Source organism: Bacillus rossius, chromosome 10 (assembly GCF_032445375.1).
Source record: "Bacillus rossius redtenbacheri isolate Brsri chromosome 10, Brsri_v3, whole genome shotgun sequence".
Lineage (NCBI taxonomy): Eukaryota > Metazoa > Arthropoda > Insecta > Phasmatodea > Bacillidae > Bacillus > Bacillus rossius.
The window spans coordinates 37,961,718-37,989,159 of NC_086337.1; the positions used below are offsets into that span (position 1 = coordinate 37,961,718).

General features: G+C 35.0%; 2 protein-coding genes across 3 annotated transcripts; one reads left to right on the forward strand and one right to left on the reverse strand.

Moving 5' to 3' along the window:
- Window positions 1-3,818: 3,818 nt before the first annotated feature.
- On the reverse strand, window positions 3,819-9,578 carry LOC134535984 (protein max-like). 2 transcript variants are annotated; one of them, XM_063375462.1, is made up of 4 exons: window positions 9,076-9,578; window positions 7,692-7,802; window positions 6,634-6,757; window positions 3,819-4,401 (listed from the first exon to the last, which is right to left on the reverse strand). In XM_063375462.1, the coding sequence occupies exons 1-4, from the start codon at window positions 9,076-9,078 to the stop codon at window positions 4,217-4,219; spliced, it is 423 nt and encodes a 140-aa protein (XP_063231532.1). In that variant the 5' UTR covers window positions 9,079-9,578; the 3' UTR covers window positions 3,819-4,216. The 2 variants fall into 2 exon arrangements, with proteins under 2 accessions (XP_063231532.1, XP_063231531.1); XM_063375461.1 differs by lacking the exon at window positions 9,076-9,578 and adding an exon at window positions 8,645-8,804.
- Window positions 9,579-9,833: 255 nt separating this feature from the next.
- LOC134535985 (putative riboflavin kinase) lies at window positions 9,834-21,157 on the forward strand. The gene is made up of 4 exons (XM_063375463.1): window positions 9,834-10,176; window positions 18,048-18,199; window positions 20,091-20,193; window positions 20,695-21,157. The coding sequence occupies exons 1-4, from the start codon at window positions 10,089-10,091 to the stop codon at window positions 20,802-20,804; spliced, it is 453 nt and encodes a 150-aa protein (XP_063231533.1). The 5' UTR covers window positions 9,834-10,088; the 3' UTR covers window positions 20,805-21,157.
- Window positions 21,158-27,442: the final 6,285 nt, after the last annotated feature.

Sequence of the window (27,442 nt, forward strand, 5' to 3'; positions counted from 1 at the left end):
GGCATTGTCAACAACTTTACAAACAATACAAGAGAAATAAACCATAGCTGCGGTATATTCTCTCTATGAAATTATCGAAGTTACTGCGTACGAGATACAAGTAGTGTCGTTTAATCTCGTAGGTAATGGTACTACGTGGTTCGATATATCGATTGACGATTCTCGATGTATTTCCGTAGCGCCATTTGCTACAGTACACATGCGGTGTAGTAAACCTTTGCTTTGTTTTTACCGTTGGTTTTTACGCTGTTTGTCAACAAAGTGTAGTTTGTGCGGGGTTTTTTGATATAAAGTGCTCACGTTTTACCATTCAGTAATTGTTTTTATTTGTTTATTTTAATATGGGGCGGACCAAGTCCGTTTCCGTACATTCGCGCGCATCGGAATATAAGGGCCATCATTTTTATGTTAGCGATACGAATATTTTGATGTGCAAGCCGTGCAACCTTCGCATCAACTGGGAGAAAAAGGATACGTCGGAAAAACACATTAAAACATCGGGTCACATTGACAGACTCAAGCAATTTTCTGAGCAAGATGACAGGAAACGACAGGCAACATTACCAACCACGCTGAATAACCAAAAAAAAGCAAAAATTGAGAAAGAGGAATTTATTGAAGAGACTGTGAAAATGTTTCTCAAGGCTAATATTCCTCTTATAAAAATCGATGATCCAGCTGTAAGGGAATACATCAACAAGTATATTCCTGGTTCTGGGGACATACCCCAAGCATCTACACTCAGAAAGAATTATGTCCCTAGGGTTGGTGAAGCAATACAAGAGGAAATAAAGGAAGCATTGCAAAACAAACAAGTTGTTGTTGTGGCGGATGAAACTACAGACAGTTTAGGTAGATGTGTATTTGCAGTTCTTTTTCGCACAGTGTCTGCAACAGCAGTGCAAGAAGTGTATTTGGCCAGTTGCTCATTTTTAAATAAAGCAAACGGCACAACATGCAGTCAGGCTATACTGGAGACTCTAAATAAGTACAACATTTCTTATGACAATGTAGTGGGTCTTGTATCTGATTCAGCCAGATACATGGGAACTTGTTTTGCTGCTTTAAGGACAATTCTTGGTGAAAATCTTATTCACTTTCAGTGCTGGGCACATAAAATTAGTCTGATTGGTGACTGTTACCTCAAAGAGTTTCAGGAACTTAATACACTGGTTGCAAAAATGAAAATGGCTTTTCTTCATTCAAGAAAAATAAAGAATGCATATATTGCATATTTAGATCATCACCATCCTGAATTACCTGCAATCTTGTTTCCAGCACCTGTACTAACAAGGTGGAATTCATGGTTTACTTCAGTAGAATACTTGGCTCGGTATATACAGCAACTTGTAAGCTTCTTTTCAGAATGTGAGTTTGGCAACAGTAGCAGTGCCTATATTGTTGAAATGTTTGAGGATCAGTACTTGAGCCAGAAGCTCAAAGTACAATTAAAATTTGTGAGTGAAACATGTGGTACAATGAAAGCTCTTATCACTAACTTGGAAGGTTCAGCATACCCTTATGCTCACAAGTTGTGGGATGAGTTGGTTACGTTGCAAAACAGTCTGCAGCGTTATGCTGATGGTGCTTTCCCACAAGGTACGCTCAAGCTTTTGAATGAGTATTCAAACATGACTAAGAAGGAAGAAGTTAAGGTACAGATCAAGTCATGCATGCAAAGATGCCTTCAGACATTGGCAAACCACATGGGTGGCACAGAAGCCAATCGGTTTTATCAAGGGGTAGGTGCTCTTTTCAATCCTGCTACAGCTGGCCAAAGACTACAAGTTGACATGCAAAAAGCTGAACAACATAAAAAACGACTCACATTTATGTCTGGCATGAATACAGACACTTTTTCTGAGGGCTACTGCTACTTTCACAAGCAGCTGTCAACTAATCTGAGAGAAGGATGTGAAGTCGACGTAGTTCAGTTACTACTTGCTGTGAAGATCAAGTATCCTGAATTCTCAGAAGCAGCACTTCGCAGCATATGGGCACCAGTAAGCAGCGTCGAAGCTGAAAGGTTCTTCAGCAAATATAACTTGATTGTGACGGATAGGAGAAACAGGATGAGTGAACAGACTGTAGAGACCTGTTGTATGCTTTCTTTCAATTCCATTTACAACTCTTAATTTAGTGCGAAGAATAATTTTTTTGGAGTTGTGCTGCAATGTACATACAGTTTATTATGATAATTGACTGAAGGAAAAACTTATAATGGGTTGTGTTGCTGTGTCCCAATTATTTTCCTTTCCATGAAAAATGGATAAAAACACTTCTGTGTTGTGTTTGTGTGCCAATTACGTTGATTTTTTATTAAGTTAAATGATAAATGTTTTAGTTGTATGTCCAGTTTTCTTTTTTTCATAGAATAGTTAGCGCTTATAAAATTCTATATTATTGGTAATAAATGCTACAAAAATGCTACAAGTAAATATTTAGATGCTATAAATGACCAGAATAAATGCTATTTTTCACCCTCTCTACCAATGACATAAACTGCAATTATATTGGGGCTAAAACCTTCCAGTATTTGACTAACAAATTTTTTACCACATACAAACAAACCAGTTTTAATAACTAATTTTGTTAAAGTGAATACATATTCCACACAGCAAAATGTTGATGCGAAATACTGGCTACTAGCTGCCCGACTCGGCTTCGCACGGCTATACTAATGGAAAAAAATTAAGCCACATCTCCCATTTAGAGTAATGGTAAATAAAAAAAAATTCAGTGAAAATTTATTACAATGCTGTATAATGTACTGGAGAGAAAATGAATAGCACCGATGGTTTCCCGACTCGTGCACTCAACGTACAACTGATGTATGTACCCGTACTTCGCTACGGCAGTCTACAGGCAGATCACTCTTGCGCCTCTCATTATACATGCCCCTCCTTGTGGGTACGCCACTGCCGCGCGATGCCCGTTGCCATGGAGACGCAGAAGGCATGAACAATGCAAAATCCTGTTCTCATGCAGACAAAGTACCCACTGTTGCCTGGTTTTAACCACCTAATGGGATCTAATTTTCGGAAAATGTCATCTTGCGTAACATAAGGAACATTATTGTTAAGTTTCAAGTCTGTAAAATATATATACTTGAAAAAAAGGGCAATTTTTGATATTTAAAGTACCCGCAAAATTTCAAAGGTGATGAGGACTGCACTAACAATGAAATAGTCGTTTACTTCTAGCACCTGCGGCATCGTCAACACACACTTTGTACGTGTACTGCATGTTGTATCTAATTGGACTTTTAGTAAGGATCCCTAATGTTATTGATAATATAATATAGCCTATAGCCTTCCTCGATAAATGTATTATCCAACACTGAAAGAATTTTTCAAATCGGACCAGTGGTTCCTGAGATTAGCGCGTTCAAACAAAAAAACTCTTCAGCTTTATAATATTAAGTATAGATTTTTGATATTTGAAACTGAGTTTGTTTCAGTCCCAATCAAAATACAGCAAAACCCTTTTAAGAATATCCCACTTAATGAAATTTCCTACACAACAATGCTAGAAAATGTAGCACTTAACCTATAAATAAATATAATTTTATGGTTTTAATAAGTTTTCTTTGTTAATAATTCTAAATTTTTAGGTTCTTAATACCTTAATAGGGTTGTACCGTACACCTTTATGCCATACCTAAATTTGGGTTCATTTGGCTTTTAAATTCATGCAAATGAAACAAACTGCATAGTCATAAAACTAACCATGGTAATTATTCACACATATTGTCTCTAAAACTATTATTTTCTGTCAGTATTACACCAAGAAACAATAAATGAGAAAATGATGCTTCATAACAGTGACAATGCAATTTATAATTTGTGACAATAGAAAAGAACTTACGACTTAATGTACACTATCTTTTCAACAAAATATACTGACATCTGTATTCACACACTCTGAAGATTTGTACATATACAGTTCTATAACACAGTTCATGTAAGTATTGCTCATCAACCACTTCTATACGCCTGTGTTTACCGCACGTAGACACTTCCCCACGCAACGGAACCACTCTCTTCTCGTTGGTCGCTCAAGACCGATCCATTGCAGTTGATCCAGCAAACCTTACAAACATCACTAACAAAAACAGCATCGAGTCCGTTCTTCCACTCCCCGAGAGGAGAGGAAACTGTCTGCAGCTCTGATGGCCATCGAACATCACAGTAGAAGATAAACTCCAAACGATCCTCTAGACCACGGCAACTTTCAGCTTCTTGGGCCGGTGCACAGCGGGCGACGACTCAGAGTCCGAAGTGTCCAACTCAGACTCCGGGGGGAAGCTCGAAATGGAGTCAGAGTGGGAGTTCACCAGTGACACGTCATTCGCTTCCGAGGCGAAGTTTCCCGTTGACTTCACCTTCTCCAGCGCACGAACTGTCAACAAGAGCGAATAAACTTTACATCCACCACAAAATTCCAGGAATGTTAAAATGTTAATAAGATATAGCAATTTTAAAACAAGAGTTTTCACAGAGAGAAGGTAGACCCACCTCTGTACCCGTAACAACCTTCCTTTAAAAATAACCCACTAAAGTAACTAACATGCACATACCTCAGAAACCAGTATATTTTACAAATGCAGTGACTACACACTTTTATGTGCTCACTTACTGGCAAAAATAACCCAAAAGGCATAGTTTTAAACAGCATTCATAAGCCAAGCAAAGTCATAAAAGGGCATTTAAATTTAAATACTAGGTAGTTTTTAAAACTCTCTCTCCCCCCCCCCCCCCCCATACTCCCTCTCTCTATATATACACACACACAATCAAAAATTACTCGTCTCACTACATCCGGAGAATTTTGTTATAACCTGAACCTTATAATATTTTTTTAGAGCTAAAATAATTATTTTAAAATGTTTTCAGTACTCACAAGTATTTGTACTACATAAAAATGGTTTTAAAATCTTGTAACTAAATATTACTAAGTACACAATAATAGCTGTGTGTGTTACCAAACATTACAACTGCTATTTAGATTATGTAGTTAAGATGCAGTCTTAACCAAATGATCCTTCAACATAAAGGCTGAACTCAAAGAGAAACTACATGAAAGGAAGTCCAAATTCTTTTGATGCTACAATCCTGTTGATTCAAAAATGAAACATTTCCGGCAGTCATTTGTTCACCTTAAATTTTTTTTCTTCTAAATATTTTTAAGCCATTGTTAATTTTTACACATTCAGTAAATTGTTTGAAAGTAATAAATAAAATTACAAAAAAAATGCAGAAACTTAAATTTCAACATTTATTAGGTCATAACAAATTTGAATGATTTGATTTTCAAATTCCAATGACACTATTTACATAAAAATCAATTATACTCATAAAGTTAATTGCACAAATCAATAACTCTTTTCCACACGAATAAATAAATTGTAGATACTTTAAATACAATAAAATAAATATTGTAATGTCAATCGTTAGCTCTTACAAATGAATAGATAAACACGGTGTTACGAGAATTCTCTAGCATCACTACTGTGTCATTTCTACCTCTCCCCTACCGGCTGTTATAACTAGCATAGAGCATGCTACGCTACGTACCTATCCCCCCTCCCTGCAGTCTTCCCATTCGACCGCTAGTGCATGTGTTGGAGTGGCGTCGCCGCTGACGCACTCTCCTCCTCCTCTATAGGTTCGCCCACCACATACCCAACTAGGCCCCTTATGCGATCAGAATTTTTGCTAACGCTCGAAAATTGTAGCCCCCTCAGCAAACATGTTTCACTTCAAAAAAATTATGGCCAAAAACGTGTTGCAACCAACATGGCACCTGTGTTTCTAACTCTCATTTTAAAGCAACAGCATATTGTTACATTTTCACCAAAAAGTAGCACCACAAACCTCTTTAAAGGCCACAAGAAAGCATGGGAGGATGCGAGCAACTCATCCTTTCACAAAAGGGTGCAGCTTTGACTATGTAAGGATCCTTGTAACTACGCGGAAGTTCAACAAAAATGACCAAAATCCATCAAGGTCCTTCAATGAGGAAACAGAAAATGAATATTAATGGGTTCCAATGAATAACTTGCATGTGAACAGACTGGAAACCTCTTCCAGGCCTTACTTAAAATTCAAACATGGGACCGAACCAACAGCTGTAGTCAAACTAGATATCATTTCACAAAGAACCAACAATTTTTCACCACTACATAAAACTGTTTTTGAAAATAAATTTTAGACTGTTAATAATATGGATCTATTAATTTTTTAAAAATATGTTGAACTCTTAACGTACCACAGTATTATGTTTGAGCATATGAGCATCATGTGTCTATGATCAAATGAATGCTTCTCATTCACAAACTCTATTAATAGAACATTTGGCTGTCTATTCTGAAATACATGATCACTAAGGTGAAACTTGAAACAACTAGAAAGAAAACTTGAGCTATTTAAAAATTTTTTTATCATAAATAATTTACAGCTTATTTTCTAAATTCCAATGAGAAATACTAGAAAAGACAGAGAAAAATATTACTATGCTACAAGATTTACCTGACAAAATATGTTAAATGTTCCCCATTTAACTACAAAATTATTTTGATAAAGTTAAACATTAAATGAAACAAATTAAACAGTTGCAACGTAGGCTACGTACTTTGCTGTTCCAAAAGCGCATTCTGCCTCTTCAGATCGTCAATGTCGTTTTGGTGGGACGAGTTTTTCTTCCTCATGAACTGGATGTAGTCCGCGGCTTTCTTCAGGATCAGTGCCCGACTCACCTGGAAATAACACAAATGATGTGAAACCAAAAATAAGACTGCTATATTTGAAACAAAGAAATAATATAGCATGCTAGGCAAATAATAAATATATAATAAAAAAAAGACAGAAAAGCTGGATAAATTTCCAGTGTAGAGGCTGATGGTAGAAAACACAAAGACTTACCAAATATATAGGTATATATTTTTTTTAGCTCTACTAACTTTTGTGGTGATTTATTTTAAGACATTTTATTGTTGAAAAACACCATTTCAGATTTTTTGTACTGGTGTGAAAAACACCCAGAACATTTTGAAGAAAAATGCCACGGTCGCATGGATCTACACAGAAAGACTTTTAAGATTATGAATGGCTCCAAAGCATAACAGCATCCACAGGATGCTTAAAAATGGATTTCTTTACCAATGTAAAACTAAGTACCTAAGTGAGCTACGCATTAACCCAGCAAAATAGAAATAGAAACCAACCTAAATGTACAAATCAGCACAAGAATCACAGGCACAGACCATATGTGACGCATGCAGGATCGGAACAATAATTAATGCATGGCACAAATTAAATCTATTTTCCGTTATGTACAGCCTGTTTTAGTGTAACAGACGACAATTTTATGCAAGTTTTAAGAGTGTAAAGTAGCTAATAGCCATGGTGCAGGTGCTAAGTTAAGTGACTCATGACAATGTAGGTCAGGTTAACAATTTTAAACAAGTCTGCATGGAGACTTAATAAAAATAAAAAAATCTTTTTCAGTGTTTTAAGTACCAATTCAGATTCCCCTTCAAAGAAATATTTTGGACCTAAAAAAAATAACAATTCAACTCATTAAATATTGAAACTTTTTTTATAAGTTTTGGACATTGTTTCATGCATCTGTAACATATAAAATTCATACGTCAGGATTCAGTCCCGATGTATGGGGGCAAGTAAACTTACAACTTTCTCCCCCTTGAGAGACGGCACGGATTCACGCAGGCTGCTGAAACTGTCCTTGATGTGGTCACGGCGTTTTCTTTCCAGTGCATTGTGGTGGGCCCGCTTCTCAGCCTGCAACGTGATCAAGCCTGTGCGTTAGTCCACAACTACTGCCGTGAAACAAGCCTGCAAGGAGTGCAGGAGGTTCAGAGCAACTGGGCACTGTGCCTTTCCCACTCAGAATGCACACTTCACGCCAAAACTTGTGCAGTCATCTTGCTTCACCAGCTCAAGCAAATCATTAAACCACCATTATAACAGACTCATATAAAGTTGTAATTAAAGATAGCGGGCTAAGAAACTCTGAAACGAGGAAGGCTTTAAGTGAAGACTGGACGGGGAAAAACCGAGCCATAGAGTAAGGAAAACAGATGTAAGTGGGGCACGGGAAACCAAGAGGGATCATAAAATAAAAGTCAAGGAATGTGAGTAATGGTGTAGTAAACACCTTGCCACTAGGTTTATGCTCAATTGGCATGATATGAAATGTTAATGGATACAATAAACTAACCTCAAGTAGGCCAACATTTGCCCCTTACATTACGTTAAATTTTTCTTTGTATAGTAAAATTTAACGATGTATTTAGTATCAGAGTACAGATTCTCAAAACATATAAATAACGGGGTCCTAAACAAATACAACGGCCACCAAAAGAGAGTAAGAATGCATAATGATACGGCAGTACCTCTCAATATTGTTACACGAGTTGGGAGACACTTATTAAAACACTACGTAATAGTTGGTCGTACTTTAATTACGATGTACTTACATTTAAAGATATTTTTAAGTGTGCTGCATGGCTACACAAGGCGTACCTAAACACGCTTGCGAAACGAGACCACCAAGCACATTTTAAACAGGATCTCAAAACTACATAACAATGATGACTTATACGTGTTTTGAATTAACTTACATTGCATCCGTAACCCTCATCATTTTCATCATTTACAACCATTTTATTCACTGAAAAAATTCAGTAAATCGAAGCGAAGTATCAAAACACGAAAGTCACTAATCACAATCACTGATGCGTGTTCTTGTTGCCACTACAGCAACAAGGAATGTCTCTACTGTTCATTCCAAAAAAATTAATACCTACTTAAATCGCGAAAATTATCACTTCATATTTCATTATTATATTTTACAAGCAATTACTTACAATACGAAGATTCCCTTGAAAAATGTGCCACATTATTGACAGATAGAGTTTAAACGAGGAAAACTAAGGTTTGTTTTGTAATGTCTTATTACCTTTACGTTTCGATGCTCGTGAGGTCACGATCACAAATAAACGAACCAGGGCTTCCTTAAACCTAAAATAGCGTGTATCGTTACACCACTCACCATCTACAAGTTATTCACAAGCAGCTCTTGACAGATCTGAAGTAAACACTTGTAGAAGCTGGCCCGAGCACCGTGCACCTATCAGCTCGTGCACAAGCCTTGCCCGTCACCTCGTGCAAGCTCCACGTTACCTCCCTCCCCCTCCCTAAACACACTCTAGATCACAACATCAATATGGACAAGCGTCACGTGCTCACGTATATAGTCAGGAGTCAGTACAGCCCATACGCAAATAACATATAACACATGAATTGTTCTTTCATGCGTTCGCAAACAATAATTAAAGACTATCTAAAGTAGTGATTACACGGAATTTTAAAAATACATTTAATAGTTAAAATAACTTTATTTTTTTGTGTTGCGGTTTGAAACTCTTTTAAAAGATAGTTCCACTCCAATGTTTAAAATAAAAACGATTTTGCCTCCTTATCAACATTTTTGATTAAAAACCATCAGTTGTGCTTCATGAATCAACGTTTGTAGTCTGTATAGTATACAATTGTAAACATTCTACGTTCACTTACACTACCACGTTCTTTAATGTGATCGACAGTTACACCAACTTCCATATGTGACGTGAGGTGTTATTATATTTATGTCATAATTGTTACACTGTGTTTATTTTCTTCTTAAATGTTGCATTACCAAGAAAAATATTATTTGTTTGTTTTGGTTTATATTTACTCTAGTAAATATTTATTTAAAGCCTAATATAATAAATAGATGTTATCTAAATTTGTTAACTTTATTTTTAGGTGGTTGTCAGCATTGTAGAATGAACGACGAGATAAATGAGACACGTGTGATCTGTGGTTATGCAAGTCAGCTGTTATATTACGTCCGTGTGGTTGGGAGAGATCCTGTGTAGTGGGAATTGTATAAGCTATGTCACGCTGCGTTAGGATCGTCAGTGTGGACGTGGACTGGTACAAGAAAAGGGTTGCAGGCTGCTGGACGAATTCTAGTTTCTACAGGTTAAAACAAGGAACAGTAGAGCTACGTGGACTACAGTAATGAATCAGAATGGCTTGCCACATTTTGCATCAGGAAAAGTTGTCAAGGGTTTCGGAAGGGGCTCCAAAGAACTTGGAATACCTACGGGTGAGCATTTATGAAAAATCCTATTAATGCACTTAGCAGGTAGCTCAATAGTTTCCCGCTATAGTGCAGTTTAAAGTTTATTTGATTAATTAAATGATTGTCCAGTTGCTGCAGTTGGGCACAAGTTTGCCCGATGGCAAGCAGACCTCCCTACTTTTTTCTAACTCTTCTATTGAAGTAAACCTCATTCCTTGCCAATACACAATCTTTAATCAAATTATACCATTCCCTATGTGAGGAGAATGCGGTTTTATGTGATTTAAACAACCTTGCTGAATGAATGGTATTGTACAAATAATAGGTAATGTAAGCACAAAACGAGCCCATCTCACAGTTCATCCATCCTTATTTAGTTTTTCCATGGTGTTCTGAAATAACAAACTATTGTTCCACTAATATTGCTGAATAATAATTTTATATAACTTATTTCTAAAAGAAAGAAATTGTGCAAATATTTTTAATTATTATCATTGTTTTACTTTGGATACATATTAATTATAATATTTTATTTATCTTTTTAAATTATATTAACTTTTTTTGGAACTGATTGATTTGAAAGTTTTCTTTTAAGGCTCTAAAGTATTACACACTTTGTTGTTTCATTGCCTCAGCCATATAGGCCTAATTGATTTTCATGCATCACTTTATTTAGCTCAATACATTTTTTTTACACATATGTGTCGAAAAGGAGTTTGCAGATCCATATTTAACATATCTTTGCTGAGTTTAACGAACTGAAAGTACAAGACTATAGAGGACCATCAGTCCAACGTTCATCTATTGAGGCATAAAGTCCTATTGCAAGAATCCTTCATAGTTCAGAAATCATTTTCATTAATACTGTATAGCATCTATGTGCAAATAATTTTTAAATAACAATAATAGATAAAATAGTATTGGTATCATGTGTTAATCTCTTTTGAGATATATTTTATTTGTGTTTTGACAATACTGTATTTGTGAAAGATGGTAGCATATTTGGTGGTATAGGTTGCATTAGTTACTAGTCAAAAAGTAATTCTAGTGCTGTACATGCGTGGAAATATTATTTAATTCTTGTGTAGGTGTTAAAATGCAATCACAGTATTACACACCATATATACGCATGGTGGCTAGCAACAGAATAAACCTGAAGTCAGGAAAAATTTTCAGAAACGGGAAAAAATCGTGGAATTTCTTAGGTAGTCTGTGAATGTTTTCAATTTCTATTTTAATGACAATTTTTAGTTACGAGGTTCATGAAAAATTAGAGTTAAGTATAGCGAAGACTTAGGTATTTTAATTTGTACTGGTTCAGTGTGAACATATTTTCTTCCCCCTTTCAAACCTGTATCTAAATGAAATGTTACAAAAAGTTTTTTCCCCCCATTCCATTTTGCTCATAAGTACCTATATCAACCCTTTGACCACGCTCATTGTCTGTAGTGCTTTTTGACAATGTGATAAAACAATTTTTTTTAATTACCTGCTGCAATAGTGAAGTATGGTATGCCTAAAAGATGCAGTTTGTATAGTATAGTTATTGGCACCAAAAAAATATCAAAGATAAGGGAAATTTTTTAATATAGGTTTGCCAGCCACCATGACCAATGATGTCATCCGGTGAAGGTGTCAACTAATTGGGAAGGGGGGGGGGAGGTGTGGCATAGGGAGTAGTCCCAGAGATCGCTACCAGGAGAGAAAGTGATGAGCGTCGTCCCTAGGATTTATTGACGGGAAGAAGGAGGGTAAGAAACTCAAAGCACTGGTTGTTCAAGTTGAAGATTTATTTCCGTAGATGGCCCTAGAGGATGATCTCCATTGGTGAGGAATTGTACTTCATTGTACATCTGACATCACAAGCTTTTCGTAGACGAAAGGCAACGACACTTAACAATACAAAGGGCTGTTCATGTTTAACATTAACTGCCATCTGTCGGAGGTGGTTGAACTTTCCACTGCCCATGGTTACCAACTCTTTTCAGAGCGAGGTGGTGTGTTTCTTTAACAAACATACAAACAAACAGTTTACAAGTATTCTAAAAAGAAAAGTAAAACAAAGTCATGTAGAACATCCTTCCTACTCTTTGTGCAAATTTTTTAATTTGATAGAAAATATAGAAATAGAACTATTGACCTAAACTTTATTATATCAATATTATGTATTACACTGTACAGTAATTTTTCTATAAATGAATTGTTTTGTATTTTAAGGAGGTAAGCATGTTAATATTTTTAAATTTATGTAAATAGCAATGCATGTGCATATATTTTACATTGTGTGACTTCTGGAGCCTTGACTTCATGTGGGATCCACAAAACAAAAATAAATAAATAAATAGGTGCTTAGAGAAACATGGCGTTGATTCCCACTTTTGTTGCAATGACGGCAAAGGCCGTTGAAACGAGGGACTGTCAGTATTAGGCTTCGATCGGAAGTATTACTTAAAGCATATAAAAATTCATCTCACATTTATTGCATCCAGGAACTGGAATGTAGGTAAACCCTCTGTGGTAAATTTTTTAAATGAATTCTCAACTAAATCGGGACAGTAAAGTTATTTGAGGACAAATTGAAGTTAAATATATATTGTTAAGTAGTTAATTCTTCTTATTTAATCATGGGACTGTGTGGCAAAATATTTGTAATCTTGTCTTCCTTCTACTTACTGTTATTCAATTGTCGTTCAACGCAACTTTAATTTTGTAAAGGACATGAACTTTGTTTGGCCTCTAAGTAATGAATGCCTGAAGTGTAGATAGTACAGAAGATAAACAAGTACATGAAGAAGCAGAAGTATTGTGTCCAAATCTGTTGCAACAGTAATACTTTGCACTTCAAAGTCAAGTGTGCTGGGCCAGTACTCGAAACATAAGACAGATAACCACACTTATTTCCCAACCATATCTTGTCTTTGTCACAGATGGATAATTTCAAACTTTAAGAAGCAAGTGGTTAATTCTAAGTTTTAGTCAATTTTAGCTGGTAGGCTACTTGCTAAGGGGGTTCCATTCAAGGTCATTATTATATATTTACTTTAAACACTGTTAAATGTAGACTTTTTGAACGGTTTAGCTTTCACTAAATGTATGAGTATTTAAGGGATTGGGTGGTCGGACCCTCAAATGTCATTGAACACTAGTCTTTGAAATATTTGAGATTCAAGGAAAATGTTTATATAAAAAAATTGGCTGTCTGTAAAGTCGGTTTACGGACGATAGTTTAACGTGACAACGTCATAACAAAACATTGATGAAATGATTGCATACTTTTATGAATAAAATTGAATCATTTTTATTGAATTATCACTATTTTGTATGGATACAAAGGGGTGAAATGAAATCTACAATTTAATTGATAAATTTACTTTTATTTGCACTCATTAATTCAAATATGTTTATTACTTTAACGAACAGATAATTTTCACTATATAACTTTTATACATGTTTGCTATTTAACTTCTTCCAATCTGTGATATTCTGTAAAGGATAGGACAATGATAGGAAAAGTAGGAAACCAATGGGAGTGTTTCAAGTTTAATGTGCCTCGAAAAAGTCAAATCGATGGTTGTTACAATCGAGTGCAAGAGAGATATTTGTGCCACGGACTCTGCAGCAATGCTAGGAGGAACGTGTTAGCAAAGAGCAATGAAAATGTTACATTGAAATGCATGAAAACAGAATTACGCCACGGACTCTGTCGCAATGCTAGGAGGTTCAGGTTAGCAAAGAGCAATATAAAATGAGTGTAATGGGACACAGTGAAACGGGACAATGTGCATAACGGGACACTTTTTCGTGCGTGCAGCCGGCATTCATCGATTTATTAGACGTCACGTCAAAAAAAATGTTGTTTGAAAAAGAACACTGACAACTCAGGAATTTACTGGTTGTATTTTTTTTTATATTATCATTTCACAATTTTTTTTAATATTTTGTATGTAATTATATAACTAAATTTCAGGAAACCTAGGTCATGAAATAAATGTTTAAAGGGTTGAATGTTTTAACACCATGGTTACTTTTTTTATTTCTTGATCATTATTTTGTAGTTAATTCAGTGTTGTTTTTTTTTAATTTCAATCTATCCTATTGTATGTATGTATATGTATGTATGTATGTATGTATGTATGTATGTATACACACACCACACACTCCTTTTTTTTTTTTTTGTGCAGTACAGAGATTTACTTTTAATTTCTGCCAGAAAATTTAATTTTACTTAGCTTTAACATTGGCAGCTAATTTTGCTAAAAGGATTCTAAGATTTTTTTTTGTTGAAGTTACACCAAAATAGACTACAAGTTTAAATTTAAAATAATAACCTTGAATAAGACTAAACCATCCTAAGTTCTCACTGATGTTCTCTGTGATTTCCTCTTTGCAGGTTTCAGGGTGACACAATCTTTGTTTTATTTTTCTTAGTCTTTAATGAAAATATTTCTTATTCCTTTTTTAGCTGTATTAATTTAGGGGTGCATTACTCATTTTCTGTGTACATCCAATGACAAGTACAGTAATACAGGAGGGTCCATGTTTTGGAAAATCAGGCAAGTTGGAATTGAACAGGAAAAATCGGGGAAATTACTTGTAGGTAATCATGAAAATATCATGGGAATTCCCCAGTGGTAGTTATTTAAGGAGGAAATGTCATGCTCTAGTTGGCCATCCAGACTATGTTTAGCATTTTTTAGATGTTGTTTTGTTGCATGGTCATCATAAACACTATAAAATGATCATCATCATTCATCAATAATCATCAGTCATGATCGACTGCTTCCGGGCTGTGGCCGGGTCAGCAAAGTAAAATGTGTTTATCTTCCTCTGTCCCGTCACCATTCTTCATCCTTTGCTTTATTCCAGTCTTCTCCTCTCTCCTGCACTCCTTTAACTATCTGCTCTGCCCACTTTTTCCTTGGTCCTCCTTGGGGTCTTCTTCCTATGTATTTCAACTCCATCATTTTCCTAGGCAGCCTCTCTCTTCCCATTCTCGTTACATGGCCGTATTGTCTCATTCTTGCTTTTTCAATGATCTCATTCAAGTCATGTACTGTCTCGTCCCTGATCCTGTCTCGCCTCGTAACTGCCAACATACTCCTCATAAATTTCCTTCCTATTGCTCTGATCTACTCAGCATCTCTCTTTGTCTGCAGTCCAAGTCTCTGCTCCTTAAGTGACTAAGGTATCATACAACACTTGTCTGCAATTTAATGGCACCTCCTTCCATGCCTAATCTCACACGCCTGTAGAATCCCTTGCACCCCCTTGTCCTCTCCTTACTATTTCCTCCTTGTTTTTAACCTCCCCTCCGTCTGCTACACTTGAATGTTTCTACTTGTTTTAACTCAACATCATTCTAATCAATGCATCTTGTAGCTACATTTTTGTTCCTTGTCACTTTACTCTTTTAAGTGCTGAATCTCATAGGCCTACCACATTTCCCCACTTGCTCACTCCATGCCGTTACGAGGCATCTTTAATGGCTGCTCCACTGCATGGACCATAGTCTCTCCTGGTGGCCTACAGGTGGCAGCCCCACCAGCCTGGTGTAGGATGCGATACGCCTAGTAAGCTGACCACCAAAATTATAATTCTACTCTACCAAATAAACTGAGATGCCGGATGGATGTAAAATGATCATATACACTATAAAATAAACACTATAAAATACTATAAAAATAAAGAAATCAAGTGAAGAGGTAAGTATCTAGACTAGGGATGGTGAAGACTGGAAACTCTTTTTTCAGAAAATGGCAAAATAAGTTAATTTTTTATTAGGGAAAGTCAGAAAAATTTTATTACAGATTTTTGTGGACACCCTTAAGAGTACAGTAATGTATTCGGTCATCCTCCTTGATCCTTTCTTTGCATTGTGGACCGCTTTCCACTTGTTGACTTCTGGTTCTATAGTTGACCTACGCCATTGATATTTTGCATTTGCCACTGACTGACCCACTCACACGGCAGCCTGCCTTCACAGACGTGTGAGCCGTGGTGTCTTGGCCAGCTTGCGCGGCATTCAGCCGACACCGAGTGAAGCAGACCTGCCCGTGAGACAGACAGTGCTGTCTGTCCTGATTACTTATCAATCCTCACTGCAGGGTCTGAGTCGTCACATGTTCTCCCGCTTGTCTCCAGACTTATTTTTTTAATTGTTTACTGATTTTAAATACTAGTAGGAATACCTATGTTAGGGTCAAGTGGGGTAATTCTGACCACCTAACCTAGGCCGCAGTTGTTGAAATCTGAAATTTTTACGTAACACAAAAACATTTTAGATGTAAAAAACTAAATATGTTCCTACTGTACTGTGGATCACAAACATTAAAAAATTATTAATTTTAAATTTAATGATAAATGGTTTGAATTATCCTACTTGACCCTATATAGTCTGGTGTGGATTAAAAGTAAAAGTTAAAATACATGTCATGCATCTACACATTTTTATGACCATTGTAACAGTTAATACTTGTACGAACAAGTTCAGACGTGTGTTATACTCACTTTTATCTTTCATGAAAGTTGACTTATGACCTGGTTCTTCTAATCTAATGTTTTGGAAAAGCTGAGGAGAAAAGGGTGCAAGGACATTTATCTACTTTTCTACTTAAAAATGGCGATGATTTGTTTTCACCATACTGTTGCCTTCCATAGTCTTGCAGAAATTTTAAAAGTTTCTGTATGTTTTAAATAACATTGGTTCATTTCTTGGGTAAATATTTACACGAAATTCAGTCTTAAGTGTGCAGAAACATGTTCTTGAAGCTTCTACTGGATGCTTGAAGGAAGTTGCATGTTTCACATCTTTTTTCCCTTCAACAGTGTCATAATGTAGAACTACAAAAAGGATACAATGTTCTGCTGATTGAGGAACGGTACTTGTAAGACACTGGATTTCAACCCTTCAATATAAAAGTTTAAAAAATATATATATATATATATAATGCAGTATATTAAGTTTATACCTACAAAAGTCTGATCAGAACCTTGCAACAGACATCCTCCCGTAGTAGACATAATATATAAATGTAATTTATAGCCCAATATCTCAAGCAGCTTGAAAAAAAAAATTTGATATGCTATCTATAAACACTTAGTTCAGTACAAAAGTAGTTTATCCAGACAGTTTTATCAGATAAACAATTTAAATTTTAACTATGTACCAGACTTCACAAGCTAGTACACAGACTGGGCAGTATTTTTTTTTTTTTCTGTCCCAGTAGCTATAATACAGTCATGGTATTATTTATGAAATTCCATTTTCTTTTTTGTTATTAATAATTTAATGGGTAATAAAATGCTCAAAAAAATATTTGGGAGCTAGGCAAATAAAGAATAAAAATGTTTCCTCCTATCAGGAAAATAATCCAAAATTGATTTATTTGAAGACTCAAACAACTGGATGAAAGTTCAATGCATCCCAAGTTTGTAGTTACCAAGGGAAAAAGGATGGTTTTCAAAGTCGGTAAACAATTTTGAGTATAAAATTTATGTACCGGTAAATATGAATTTTAAGATACATAATTTTAATGTTGTTAAACCATTATCTTTCTGAATAATTGATAATGACTTTAATGTCTGTGTCAACGAGTCGCTCTTAGTGTAATGAATTGAAATGAAGATGAGACAATGACTGCGTACTAAAACTTTTAACTTAAAACACGGAATGGTTCATGACTATTTATTTTGATTGATATTCAATGACATTTTTGTTTAACATTGGCACATAAGACATAATATCAACATTAATGTGTCTAGTGAACCACTCTGCCGGGGTGGCTCTTTATGATAGGCCACCGCTGATTTCTTCCCCCAGTTACTCCTGGTGACCTTGCCCTTGATAAGACGAGGGGTCAAAAAAAAACTGTGATCTGATTTTCTGGTTGTTGCAGCCAACTTCGATGAAGAAGTTGTGAACAGACTTCCAGAGAGCGTGGAAACCGGAGTGTACTTTGGCTGGGCGCAAGTCGACAATGGACCTGTTCACAAAATGGTCATGAGCATCGGCTGGAACCCATTTTACAAGAACACCAAGAAGTCCATGGTGAACTTGCTTCCCTAGTTTGAATTTTCTTTTTCATATGAATAACTACATACTTTGCTCTTAGGTTTACTTAGACTTTAGCTTTAGAAAGTGTGAGTGAAGTTCACGACCGCCACTGTCTCTTATATTTCTAAATAAAAATAAAAGAAGGTCAAGCACAAGTTAGACTTGGGTGCACCGAAATGTTCTTAGCTTACAAACCTTTCTCAGATGTAAATAGTCTTCGGATTTTGACATCTTTGACCGCGTCCTACAGCTTTAAATACTTATCCAAAAAAGTTTAAGGAAATTGTCTTTGGGCGTTGACATCTTTAGACAACTTCTCGTGTCTGAAAATACTTATCCAAAAAATAAACAATCTAATGTGTCCAAGGAAAATTTTGTGCATTACTTCTGTATGCGGGCATGTACTTGTGTGTTTACATTTCGTTAATGCATGAGTATTTTTTATTTTGTCTCGATTGTAACTGAAGTATTTATGAAATTTATTTGTCAAGTGTATTTGAAAGGGTAATGATGATCATTCCACTTAGTTTATTGATGCCATGTCACCCATTAACTTTGATTTTAATGAAATATTTTATACTGGCTACTACCACAAGACATACTTTTTAATGGTCTACTGTTTCTATTGTCGTAGATACATAGTGAATAACTGCTTGTTGTCTGCCCTACTTTTTGACGTGATATGTGTCGTCCTCATCAAAACTTATCGTACTGAAATAACAAGTTACGCTGTCTGTCCACTTATCTGGGAAATGTCGCTCCTGTAAGTGCTATTGCGTTGTGTGTTGTCAGATGTGTTCCATGAAGGAAGTCCAGCAGTTTGAAATATGAAATATGTTGTTCATTCAAAGCAAATAGAGCACACTCAAGGGCATATGCAGGGGGGCTGATAAGTCAGGGAGGGGGGGAGGGTTAATTCCCCCTCCTCCCCTGAAATTATAAGAAATCGTAAATAAAACCTATTATATAAAATACAAAGAAAAAATTTGAAAGCAAACAGCACGGGTAAAGGTTCTATAGCCCGCCCCCTCCCCCCTCAGAATACAATTTTGCGTACACTCTGGAGCACACACATGAAGTAATATTATAAACCAACAGCATATTACATGACTGTACACTCCCCTTTTCTACCTCAAAATCAATAACTGTAACATTTGATTGAAGTTTGTATGTAGGTTGCACAATTGTCAGTACGTAGTGCAAGAACTCATGGGTCCTTGGCCGCCATGTGCTTTACAAGTGAAACTTCACGGCCTGGTTGTAGTTTGTCCTTGTCAGCTCACCAACACAGCTGCAGGCAGCAATGTTACTGCCATATGAAATCGAAAATGAGCTATCAGTATGTAGTTTCCCGCCTGAGGCAGGGTCTGCATGGATGGATAGGATCTGTAAATATGATTTCTAAATTCACAACTCGAGTGGGTTTAATGTTCATGGTAGCACATTATAATTACAGGTTGTCCAAGTTATGGGTTTTGAAATTGATATAAACTGAAAATTCCGAGTATAGTACGTGTTAAGTGGATTCAAAATAATGTAGCAGGTATTGTATTGACTTATTCGCAGCCCCGAGCCCTTGCAACACCCAGTTGCTTGACACAGAAGTGCATAGAAGTGCATCAAACACAGTTGTGCCATTCTTTTCCTGATCATTACACTTTCCGTAACATCTGACCGCTTTTCCGTGTGCTACTTTTTGTTAAGCTCTAATGACTTCATCACCTCTTCTTACCCTGTCGGCTGTAAGAAGTTTGACTTCAGTAATTCCCTAGGACTTAAACAATAATTACTCAGTACATATGTGGGTTTCACATAGTTGTAGTATTAGGTAAAATGTTTCTACTCTGTTTATTTTGAGTTCACTTTTATCTTTTTATGTTGTTAGGAGACGCATGTTCTTCACGAATTTCAAGAAGACTTTTACGGTGCTACCCTCAAAGTCTTCATTGTGGGACGCATCAGGCCTGAAATGAACTTCAGTTCTGTTGGCAAGTATTTTGTGAATGTTGTGTTGTCCATTTCTTATATTTTATGACGTTTTACTGATAGCTGAAAGCACATGTTATCGGTTTCTTCACAACTTAAGCCACCTTTATACACCTTGTTCAATGTTAACTATTTATTCTTTCTCTGGCATGATAACTTATTAGTGGATGGCTTTCTGAAATGCTGTTTATATTATTATTATTATTATTTGTAATTAGTGATGTATTTTTTTTAGAATAATAACTACATACTTCAATTTAAAAATATATATATATCAGGACACCACATTTTACTAAAATGTTTGACATTAAGGCTAGCTCAAATTGTACACAATATGTAAGGCATACCTTCCTCCCCCCCCTTCCCACCCATGCTACCTTTCTGAACCACTTGTTTCACCACCCTTGTCTGAAGCAACTGTACGTTAGCTAAAGGCTGAGCTCGTGAGACCTGTGTCATCTTCGTAAAGCAACGAGTCGATTGGAGTCTTTTAATTTTTTCAGACGAACTGATTGCCATGATCAAGAACGACATTGCGGTGGCAGAAGAGGAGTTGGAGAAAATCGAACTGCAGGCGTACAGAAACAGCCCTCAGTTCTCGTCGGACGGCTAGAGGCTGGTCTGCCTGTATCTGTACTCCTGCCTAAGAAGTGATTAACGACAGCAACGGGACCCCTACTGCTGTTGATAGTGCTACGTATGGTGGAGAACTCACGTATGCTGATACAAGTGAAGTCATGATTCAAAATGGCTCTCTTTTTAATGTTGATATTCATGTAGTACCATTCCCATGCTCATTTATATTTATGTTGCCATTATAAAGTTAAGGTTTTATAAAATCTGATTTTATCACTTAAGTATACATGATGTGTACCCCCTTATCTGGTAAAAAATTAAGAGTTTTTATAAGTTTTTAATTCATCACCATCACCATTACCAAGAGGTATAAAACTGTTTATGAGATCATAAAATCCCTATATATATATATATATATATATATATATATATATATATATATATATATATACATATATATATATGACATAGTTAAATAGTTAATGCAGAAAAAAATAATTCTGTTGGTTAGTCTAATTCTTACAGATTAGCCCCTATTGTCCAGAATTACCTTATTATTATTATTGTAGCACTAACATTGAATTTGATCATTAATTACATTTACCTGATAAGTTCAAAGACCGCAAAATACACCTTTTTATTTTTAACATTAGGTATAAAATACAAAAAAAAACTAATTCGAAAGTAAATGTCCTAATCACTTGGCCCGAAATTCGCAGATTGTACTGCGCACGTGCAAAGTGTTGTTTGCTGGCAAGCCAGAAACAAAAAAAAAATTTCAGATACCCACATTTATTCATTACTTACACACTATCAGTCTTTATTAAGAAGTTTTTGATTCGTAGTGAAATTACAGGACTTTTAAGGGCCCTTGTTCAATTAAAGACAAATTAAGGACTTTTGAAGGTGTTACGGAGGCTTACGAACCCTGGTGTAACGTTGAAGAAATCACCTCCCTATTGTAACCCAGGTAACACTTTTCTCTTTCTACTTCAGTTGTGACTCAGCATTTAAAAGCAGCTGTGTATCCAAGTGGTTTAGAGCAGACCATAATCCCCAGGTGTTCTCTGATTAACACAGTTGTGAGTACTTCTCTCCACTAGTTTTTTTTTTATCCAGCCAGTCTGCTACAATCATGAATGGTAATTTTTGCTACTTGAAGGTCTGCATATGGTTTTAATAACTCTGACTCCAAATCCTTCACACTGTGCACCAGAGTGTAACTAATTATACACTTTTAAGAGTGGATTTGAGGTTTGAAATTATAAGTACATACTTAATATTCAATTTTATTGGTGGGTGTATGCAGTCAAACACTAATTATTATATAAAATAGCTTCTGTTAAGCATACATTATAAATTATCATTTATTTTTTATTCTCTATAGACTACCAAAAAGGCCTCCGAACAATAAAACTTTAAATTATAAGTTCGTAAAATATTAGGCATACTGCTAAAGGCATTACTTTTCTCCAAGGACTATTTCTGTAATGTCAACAGAAACCTCCCATGCATTTGTTCTGTCACCAATATTTTCAACAGATATTCACTAAGTGTGGTATAATGGGTGTAAAAAGTTGCACAAGTGTTGGTAATTATCACTTGCACGACAAATTACACCAGGCTTCTGCGAATACTGTTTTTCTCATTCAAATCAAATTTTGAATTGAATATCACACTTTACGAATATTGAATTTTTTTCTAATAAATTAGAACATACAGTGATTATTATTTTTTTTTTCCACATTTTACACAGTATTCCAAGAAAAATTAATCCAAAATACAGTAAAATAAATAAGAGATAATATACGTGGAACCATTACAAAGAGGTGTAAAATAGGGGAAATTAAAAAGAAAAAGCAAATGAATTTTCTTAAACCAGTAAATTTTAAGTTTGAAAGTTATTTTGTTGATATGGTTACATACATAAAATAGAATATTATTAAAAACATAGTTGATTATTTGTTATATATAAACAGTGTGTAAATAATGTTGCAGAAATTTTTCCAATAAATCTTACATCATACATGTTACTTTTTTTTGTCAATAATGTTTTTTGTGATAGTGTTTCATATGGTATTGGCCTATTCATGAATAGGTATCAAATTATTCACAAATTTTGAATATTTTTCTAGTACTTGCAGGGACCCCCCTATTTTACACCCACTAAGTTACACTAAGTAAATACTTGTTTAAAATGTTGTTGCTTAAGAAACAACACCGCTTAAGTGACTTTTTTTAAAATTAGTGTTTTGTTTCTCCATGAAATTAAAGCATTTAGGTTCTTCTTACAAAGTTAATTTTCTGAAAATCGAACAGAATGGCCTGCTATGGTCTTTTATCTAACATATTCAGTTTCAGCATTGTCTTAAAGTTACTAAGCTCTCCTGAAAAATTTGCTTCTTAAGCGACAATGTACAAAGGAGGAAACGTGTTAAAATTTACAGAAATAGCCCTTAGCTAATACTATATAAGATGACAAAACAAAAAACAGTCATGACTTGTAAGATGGAGTTGAAGTTTTAAAATCTCTCATTTCTCTAAGTAATTGTGCATATTTTAAATATGAAAAAAATGTAGAAATTTAGTGACTTTTGGACTTGAGTTACATCTTTAAACAGTAAGTTAATTTTTTTTTATTATTTTTTTTTTTACATTGAATCAGTCTAAATCTCACTCAAAAATGTATGCTCTTTGTACTTAAATTCTTGAATTTATATTGTCATTCTACTCTTTGACTTGCTTATCTAGATCAGTGATGGCCAACTTCGTTGACTTCAGGGGCCACATAGCACTTCAAAGTACACTCAAGGGCCAAACCACGCACTGATATAATTTTTACAATTTTACGGAATTCTAAAGAAAACACATGTTTTGTATGTTCTGTTTACTTTTACTTATGAACTCTATTACAATTGACTAAATAGAGAAAAATAATTCTAAGAATTTCTTAAAAAAACAGACACCTTTTATAAATGCACTTATCTTTTTTTTTTCTAGTACTTAGTGAGAGCACTGTGGCTTTTGGACACTGTTCAACGACTTAAAATCCACATTTATTTTTGAAATTTTCCAGCTATTTTACAGCCGTTGCATAAGTGTGTTTTCGTCTCGACGGATAGTTTTTGCGGGCCACATAAAACGTTACCACGGGCCGGATCTGGCCCGCGGGCCGCCAGTTGGCCATCACTGATCTAGATACATAACTGGTTTAGTTAAAAAAAAATCTGAAATTAATTTCTCAGATTACCTATACCTAATTCAGTTATTTTGCTTGTCAGTTCACCAAATGTCATGTATTTTATATTAATGTTCAACTAGAGCTGGGCTCATAAAGTGTACAATTTATTTCACTGTGACACAAAAATGTACTTAACTGATACTGTCTCAGTACATACTTCTCGACAATTCCCCCAAGATGGTGGAATCTTGTTGCATGCTGTATACAGGTCTCAAGGCGGCACTTATTTCCACAGACTCTTAATTTTCATTGTGCCTAGGGGATCTTTGGTAGCCATGTACACTAACTTGTCGTGCTCAAGATGTGAGGGTCATGCCAACACCCTGGCCGGACTTTAATTTATGAGAACTGTTGCTCAGATTGTGTGTCTAAACTAGTGTTTGTCCACTGATGATATGACCCTTACGTCCATGTTACACCTAGCTGCTATTAGTTAGATTGTTAACACTACAGTGAAACCTCATTATTCAAATCGCTTTTAATGCAAAACTCTTAATAATTGTTTTCACGGTCCTTAGAAATTACATAGTGGTGCTAAGTAATCTATTTAATACGAAAGTATGGTTATTATGTACTACAAAGTTGTTTCTTGTTCCAAGGTTAAACAATTACAAGTAGTGAAGGATGGCTAATACACGTGTCTCAGAATAATGTAAAGAAACAATGTGACTTTTCAACTAAAATAATACAGATGCCATTGCTTTGGTTCATTCTAGGTTGGGAGGAAAAAAGCTTAGAAATTTTATTCTTCCGAATGGATGGTTGTATTTGTGTATTTTTGTAGGTAATAACTAATAATGTAGACCTTAGTTTTTTTCTTCTGTCTTAAAACCTTTTGAGTGTGAGACAGGAGGAATAAGTTTTTCCATCCACATCCTAAATTTGTATTTTTCAATCCCTAAAAAAAGTACATTTGGTGCAGTATGAATTTGTGTGCAAGCTTTAACTTTTTTTTAATTTTATTTAGAAATTGCATAAATATTGTGATTAAATTTTGTTATAGTTTGGTTAGTGCAAAACTCATTGAGACAAAAGTATGGTCCCTTCATGTTTGTATTATTGAGGTTTGACTGTAGTTGGTTGCAAATGGAATATGTATGAAAGATGCAGCACATACAGTGAAAGGTCTGCCGGATTATATAGTTTAAACGGGAGTACCAGATGTGAAAAGTAACCTGCAGGGTTGGCTGGTTTAAACCAAGTGGTTTTTATAAAATAATTTTTTTAATACTTAATGTATTTTTTAATAAAATATCAAAATTTTGAATGAACTCTAATAACAACAAATATTTGTCATTAATGTTTCTTGTGATTTACAGGAACAAAAAAAATAGATATGCTAATCAAGATATTATAATTTAAAGAATCTGAATAAGTTGTAAATTATACAAAGCTAAATATGTACTCCTCTAAAATTAAAATTATTAATAAATTAGTTGATTCTAATTCTTGTGGAAATCCCTATTCTGTGGGAAACACCCATTTCATGGAGAATCCTCCTCCTGTGGAGAAATACCCTTTCTGTGGTTAAATCCCAGTCAGAATTGCAGATTTGCTGGACTTCAGTTCTTTGACGTTATATGTTTTCTGGTTCAACATGAGTGGCAGAAAGTAGGATGTTGTATGGCTTTCATTTGAACATAGTGAGAGGTGAGAACCTAAATTACTAATGTAACAAAAAAAAACTTGGTTTGTACCTAAAAAAAACCAGTTTAAACAAAAAAATTTTTAAAAAAAAACTTTTTTTGTGCCAACCCTGGTAATCCGCTAGAGAACGGGAAACACTGCACTGAAATGAAAACTGACAGAAATGTAACCTGGCGGCAAAGGAATCCACAAAAAAAAATCTGAATGCTAGCAGTTTGATTGGTGCCTGGTTACAAAATGTGCCAAACCATTGGGATGCCATATTGAAGACAGTGTATGTTATTTAGAATTGTACTACATTCCTTATGGGTATATACAAGATTTTATGGTTTTATTAATAGGTCAATTTTGCTTTTAAACCAGGAGATTTCGGTGTTATTGTGTTTAATTTTTATGAACTCTGTTTATTCATAATGGCTCAAGAAATTCAACAAATATGACACTTTGGCTAATTTTATTTTTCAAACAGGAGATTTTGGTGTCATTGTTTATTTTTTTATGTAATCAGTTTATTAAAAAAATAGCATATTTTTGAACAAATATGATGCTTAAAAGTTCCATGATACTAATTATTGACATTTTGACATACATAATGCACTTTATCAATATAATGATTTGTAATAAGCATGTCTCACTTTTCGGGACAAATAAAATTAATCTTTTAAGTATCTCTGCATTTGAAAAAAAATGTTCTAAGGTCGTAATGTGAAAATGAGTAAGTGAGTTGGCAGGTTACAGTGTTCAAGTAGGTTCTGTCTAACGCAATGCAAACTAAGTGTTGCAGTAACTAGGATGTCAGGATGCTCGCTATCAGAGAGCTAATCGATTGTTTGGGACCATCGAGGCCGAGAGGGCTGACACCGCTGGCGAAATGTTTGCTTTCTAAACGAAGATACTGTCTTTGAAGGGCCAGTCCTCATGACTTTAAAGTAATATGTATATGAATAAATAATCAGATTTGTAACCTTGAATTGTAATATCCTGCTACTGTGGGGAATCAAACCCTTGTCCTGGCCATGAAGCTAGCTAGGTTTGTTGAATGTAGTTAGAAATATTGCACTTTGTTGACTTACATATTTCATCACTGTGCTATTATGAAAGTGTAGATAAATATTTATCTTTAGATTAACTTCAGATTGCCAGTAATTTACAGAAACCGGGTTGACTTGCCTGTATTTTGTTATTGGATGATGATAATAAGTGCATTCTCAGCAAGTTGCAACACTTTAAAAGATATTTGCTATGGTCCATTTTCTTCACAGATAGATAGTGAGAAACTATCTTGGTTATCATAAATCTACGATGATAATAATAGTGCATTCTCAGCTAGTTGCAACACTTTAAAAGATATTTACTAAGATCCAGTTTCTTTGCAGATAGAGATAGTGAGAAACTATCTTGGTTATCATAAATCTACCACTGTCAAAAACCATGTATCGGTTTTCTTAGCTTATCACCGTTATCATGTTATTGATGTAACAAATGATATGTAGTACATGTTCATTTTGATTTTTTTTTTAAGAGTAAAAGAAGTTAAGACACAGAAATTCACCCACAATTGGTGATTTAGAAAGCAGTGAATCATTTTAATAACTCCAGTGATCATGGTGTGCACCACTTTAAAAAAATTTAAATGTATGTAATCTTAGGGTGGCCTTTTAGCAATGGGGATGTTAGAAAATGAAACTATTTGTCCTTGTACCTTGTATGTTGTTAGTTGGAACAAGAATACCTATGTCAGGCTATATGAAAGTTTAATTTTATGCAGTTGAGTACACTGACAATTG